Raw genomic sequence first — 6000 nt, forward strand, 5'->3', positions numbered from 1 at the left:
TAAAAGGAAATAGCATTAAGGGCAGGGCTGGGGGTAGCCTTGTGAACCCTGATTAAGAGTGTACTCTGAAGCCATATTGGAAAGTATGGCAGCCTAACCCCATGGCAGGGAGGAAAGGACCTGGTGGCCTCTTAGGGAAATCTGGGTGACTCTGGATTGAGAGCCAGGCCCAGAGATGGGAGGTCCTGGGTTCAAATCTGGCTTCAGACACTTCCTTGCTATGTAACCCTGGACAAGCCACTTAGCCCCCATTGGCTAGCCCTTACCATTCTTCTGCCTTATAACCAATATACAGTATTGATTCTAAGACAGACAGTAAGGGTTTTAAAAAAATAACAGACTTGCTTCTTCCTTTGATGAAGTGATGAGAGAGGAGTTGGGTTTTTGAGTGGCTATTTACCAATCAGAGATGTCTTGGGATATTCAGGGGAAGGACTTAATGGTGAAGTCCCAAGGGGTAAATACTGGCCCTCACATGAGAAATTCTCTCACTTCTGCCTATTATACTTCCCTATCCCTGAAAGCTATGCAGATCTTACTGTAGCCCAAGATCTCATTAGGTTTTTTTGGGAGGAATTCCACGTTATACTGATAACTCATTTTGAATTCATAATATTCCTTGGATTGGTTAGTGTTATTTCATAATCTTATCTCATGACTCTGAAAGCATTGATAGATAGCAGAGTAGAACTATTTTAGCCAACACTTGGGACTTTTCTTGGTGGTCTTTCTACATGGGTAGGCTATGGAGGGGGGAAGGATAACCCTTGCTTATCCTTCTCTCCAGTTTGAGAGCATTCACTCAGACTCTAGAGAAAGTTATACAAAGTTAATATGGGGTCTATAGCTTTTTCTAGTTATCTTTATCTTATTTTTACTATCCCCCACAGAGGATATAGTAAAGTAAAACATTTATGTGGAATTTTAAAGTTTATTAACACCCAGGATCACAACTCTTTGAAAAAGGTACTATAGTGTCACATTCATCTTAGAGATCAAGAAACTGAGTCTTAAGGAGGTTTTGTGGCTTATTCAGAGTCTTTCATTCATCTTCTTTTGCACATTGTTATTTTCAGGGTTGTTATAGAGCCAAATCATAGGCTAACTGATTGTTAACATTTCAGAATAAGCATCTATACCTCAGAAATTGGCAAAGAAATTTAATTTTACAATGAAAAGCAGTGACTTAGACTCAACAAGCCTGGGGCAATGGACTAGAAAGCCAAAACTGCATGTAATTTGTCTACTTGGGTATGATATCATATGCATGATGCCAATAAACCTGGACTAAGAGGCATGACTTAAAGTCCATTGTTTCACAGAAGCACAGAACCTCTGAGCTGGAAGGACTCAGGACATATCTAGTCCAATGTATACCTGATCTAGAATTTCCGTAGCAAGGTACTCAATGAGGGGTCAAATAGACTTTTTTTGGAGATCTCCCATATATAATTGGAAAATCAAAATTTTGAACCCTTGGACTGCATCTCCCCGCATCCCTTTCCTCCTTCATCCCCACCTTGCGTGCTTAGTGCTTACGTTGTTTTTATATAGTGGAGTGTATCCCCCTCGCTGTGGGTGGCTAGGTGAGCTCTTTTTATTTTCCTTTGCTTCAATTTCATTATTAATAAACTTTATAAATATGATGCTTGGAGTATTTGAACATTAATTTTAATTCTCATACCAGGAGGGGAGCACTCACCAATACCCAAGGCAATTCGTGTCCCTACTGTTTATGACTAACTTTATCACTTGACCTTTGACTTTAATCCTCTGGTAGGAGTAATTAGTTCTGATATTTGTCTGTTATTTCCTTTATGGAAGTATAGCTTCTGATACTGAATAAGAACATTGGTTCTATTAATTCCCTTATGATGACCAGGATTTCTTTCACTGGGTGTCCTGCTGATGTTAAACCCCTAGAAATGTCTGCTATAGCCCTGCTTCTTCAGCACTCCTATTTTTTTTTTTTATCACCTTATAAACTCAAATCTTAGCTTGCCTTCTCTCTTAGTCCATAGGCAACATCCTTTCTTGTAACTTGGTTCTTTCCCATTTGGATTTCATAAAATGATGTTAAGACTATCCTTCCCCCCCCCCCCCTGCTTTGTGCTCATATGTTGCATCAAAGTTTCTCTATGAAAATCTGTGGATAGAGTTCTGGCCTTGGAGTCAGGAAGACCTGAGTCCAAAACCTGCCTCAGATACTCCCTACCTGTGTGACTCTGAGCAAGTCAGTTAACCTTCTTTAAGCCCCACCTGTAAAATGGAATATTAACATTAATAATAATAACATATACCTCCCAGGGTTGTGAAGATCAAATGAGATAATCTTTGAAAAGTGCTTTGCAAGCTTTAGAGTGCTCCCTAATGTTAGCCATCATTATGCAAAAACAAACAAACAAATAAGTAAATAAACAAGCAAATAAATAAATAAATGAACACTTAAATAAATAAATAGGTGAATGAATGAATGAATAAATAAATAAATACATATATGTCATTATATCTGTCAAAAGATATGGCCCTTGGGCTCCAACATGAAAGGTAATGTGACATAGTGGACTGAAGAAGTTAGAAAGCTCCAAGGTTAAATCCTGCCTCTGACTCATACAGGTTACAAGAACTTGAGGAACTCCTTTAACCTCTCAAAGCAGAAGGCTGCAATTCTCTACATTTATAAGCAGTTCTTAAAGCTATTAAAGAGTTCACAAAGATAAAAACATATGGAAAACCATCAGTAAAAATGTCAAAGACAGTCAGCAAGGAGATTCCTTCATGTTTTAGGAGCTTTCCACCGAAGTTCTAAAAACTAGTTTTACATTTTTCTTGCCCAAAGGGCACAGGAGAGTTCCAAATCAATTCACCTGGGAGCAAAGTTAATTCAAATAGTTTCATGCTACCTTGCTTATAATAGCCCTGTTGATGTTGTGGGAGTGTGTGGGGTTAACTCATGGCTTCTTCAGTTCCACCAGTATCTTGGCCCAAAACAGATCTTAGCACCAGATCATAAAGGAGAGAGTTGGTCATTTGCTGATGAATTTCAACTCTGTCATTCAAGTCAATAAACTTAGTCTGAAGCCGGAAATGTCCACACACGTTTTCTGCACTGTTCAAATAGAATCATTCTTCTTTTTTCATTAGTTTGCACTACATATTACTCTACCTACTATATATATAACTTGCTTGTACCTACTTTACTTACATATTTTCTCCTCTAACAGACTGTGAGTTCCTTAAAGGAAGGGGCTGTTTTTGCTGTTCTTTGTATGACTCTACATAGAACAGTGCCTAGTATGTAGCCCTTAACAAATAACTATCTGCTAAATGACTGTAAAGACAAATATTTTTGCCTTCTTATTATAAGAGGTTCTAAGATTGAAATGACATTTTTCAAAATCAGATTGAGTTATTTTAGGAAAACATCATATCACAGTTTGAGACAAAAAAAGAGAGAAGAAAGATTTCAATGGGAATTTCTAACCCAAAAAAGAAAACAAGGATATAACTTTTCAGTTGTCCTTGGTTGAATTATTCATCACTCTTAAGGCGTGGCTGCCCCAAACCTTAGTGCTTGAGATGGGTATGAGAATGATTAGGATACTTACAGAATCTAGACTTTGCATAAACATTATGGATGCATTTGCAGACTGGGATTTCTCTGGTATGAATTGACATTTTGCTTCATACAACCCTGTCTTTCGATTGGTTTTGCACATCTTGATTGCACAGCTCTTATTACTGCATTTCAGTACTCTGTTAACACCAGCAATGTTTCTTGAACATCTATAAAAAGACAGATTATATTGAAACCAGAAAATCTAGTAAATTATTTATTAAAAAGGGTCACTATCCCCAAATTGTTTGAATAAGACAATTATTATAAATGCCACATGAAAAAGAAGACAAAATCTGGGATGATTCAAAGATGGAAAGGTCATGGGAAGTTAGCCACACAAATACATTGTTGGTGGAGCTGTGAATTGGTCTGGCCACTCTGCAAAGCAATTTGGAATTATACGAAGAAAATGATTAAAGATCTCAATTGCTTTAATCCAGAGATTCTATTGCCAGATAAATACCTCGAAGAGATAAAAATACAAAAAGAAAAGCTTAATATACATGAAAATATTTATAAAAGCACTTTTTGTGGAAACAGAAAAGACATGGAAGCAGTGGATAGGTTAGGAGATAAACAATATTATTGTTTCATAAGTAATGATGAACATGATTCATACATAAGAGCACAGAAAAACTTATATAAACTGATGGAAAGTGAAGTAAGCAGAATGAGGAAAACAATATACACAATGACTACAACAATATAAACAGAAGAAATGTAATGTTGAGCTTGATTCAAAAGAAGCTGCCATTTCTCGGCAGAAGTAGGAGTATGAAGACATGAAACACAGCCTATAACATCAAAAATTTTGATATTTTAAAAAATTTATTAAAATTTTTTTTATATATTGATGAGTTACGCTGAACTATTTTTCCTTCATCTTTTAAAATAATTTATTAAAAGGGACATGGAGGGGACCAAACAGGTCATCTAATGAAATTTCTCTCATTTTGGAGTTAAGGAAATCAGGTGAAGCAGGAGTCTAAGCTATTTGCCTTTGGCCACATAGTAAATAGCAAAGTCAAGATCTGAACCCAGTTCTTTTGCTTCCAGATCCAATAATCTTTCCCCAGCCTCCACAGTTGCATTCAACAAGTATATTGTTCTCGTGGCTCTGCTTTCATCACTTTTCCTCATCCAAGTTTACCATGAATCTCTACAGCAGATATGCTTTTTAGTTTCATATTAATTGAATATAACACTGTTTTGGGTAGGTGTAGGTCTGATTAGAGTGTTTAAATGCATTTTGATATCTCTTTCTTTCTCATCTTAACCTATTCTTGACTCATTACCTCTAATAAATCTTTCTTCTACATGAATACCTCACTCTCTTTGGGGACTGAAGAAGGAGGTTGAAAAATATTCATGTTTTAAAATGTTTATCAAAATCTTTTGTTTATATATCACATTAATTAAAAAATATATCTATATCTATATCTATATCTATATCTATATCTATATCTATATCTATATCTATATCTATATCTATATCTATATCTTTTTGGAGACAGAGCCAAGATGATGGAGTAAAGGCAGAAACTCACCTGAGCTATTCCAAATTGCCCTCTAAACAACTTTAAAATAACACCTTAAAACATTCTGAGTGGCAGAACCAACAAAGGATGGGGTGAAATAATTTTCCATCTCAAGACAATTTAGAAAATATGCAGAAAAGGTCTATCTCATTGGGGTAAGAGTGGAGGGAAGTCCAGTCAGCTGATACCCAAGTAAACCAGCATCAGGCCAAACCTGGCATAAGCCAGTAGTGAGGTCCCACCCCAGCAAGTCCAGGATAGGTCTTGGGGGACAACTGAATCAGCAGTAGCAAATTTTAGGGCTCTCATTCAATTGACAGTGAAAGGGCTGAACAATTGGTAGGAAGGAATTGCAGGGGACTCTTTTCTGGCACCAAGTGAAGGAATCTGTTACATTGCTTATACAGAATTCTGGGTCACAGTCCCAAGGTACAGAGGAACATTAGCACATTAGAGAAAAAATCTTGATCACAGTTCCAGGGTGGAAAAGAGCGCTTGTGGTCCCTCATAGATCAGGGCACAGGACAGGAGATCAATGGCCACACTTTTGCTTACATCATGCCACCTTGGAAGAAATGAAAACATGTTTCCAGAATTAGCTCTGAAAACTGGGGGAAATGGTGCCAGGATCAGACCTCATCTTTAACACATAGTTAAAATCAAGAATAGGTTGGGAAAATGAACAAAACAAATAAGCAAACAGAATTTAAGTATAGAAAGTAACTATGGTGACTGGGAAGCTCACCATAGTGATTTCCTCGCAAGAGGAAATCAATGTCAAAAATGCAACAGGCAAATTCTCAAAGGAAAATTCAAATTGGTATCACACCCAAAAAGAATTCC

At 36.8% G+C, this 6000-nt stretch overlaps 1 protein-coding gene across 1 annotated transcript in view; it reads right to left on the reverse strand.

Moving 5' to 3' along the window:
- Positions 1-6000, reverse strand: part of LOC123245854 (calcium-activated chloride channel regulator 1-like) — a 47506-nt gene that overhangs the window by 26487 nt on the left and 15019 nt on the right. The window contains exons 4-5 of the mRNA XM_044674847.1: positions 5713-5722; positions 3609-3786 (exon numbers count right to left, since the gene is read on the reverse strand). Coding sequence (XP_044530782.1) covers positions 3609-3786; positions 5713-5722 — 188 coding nt within the window. The remainder of the gene's footprint in view (positions 1-3608; positions 3787-5712; positions 5723-6000) is intronic.

This window comes from Gracilinanus agilis, chromosome 4 (assembly GCF_016433145.1).
Source record: "Gracilinanus agilis isolate LMUSP501 chromosome 4, AgileGrace, whole genome shotgun sequence".
Taxonomy (NCBI): Eukaryota; Metazoa; Chordata; class Mammalia; order Didelphimorphia; family Didelphidae; genus Gracilinanus; species Gracilinanus agilis.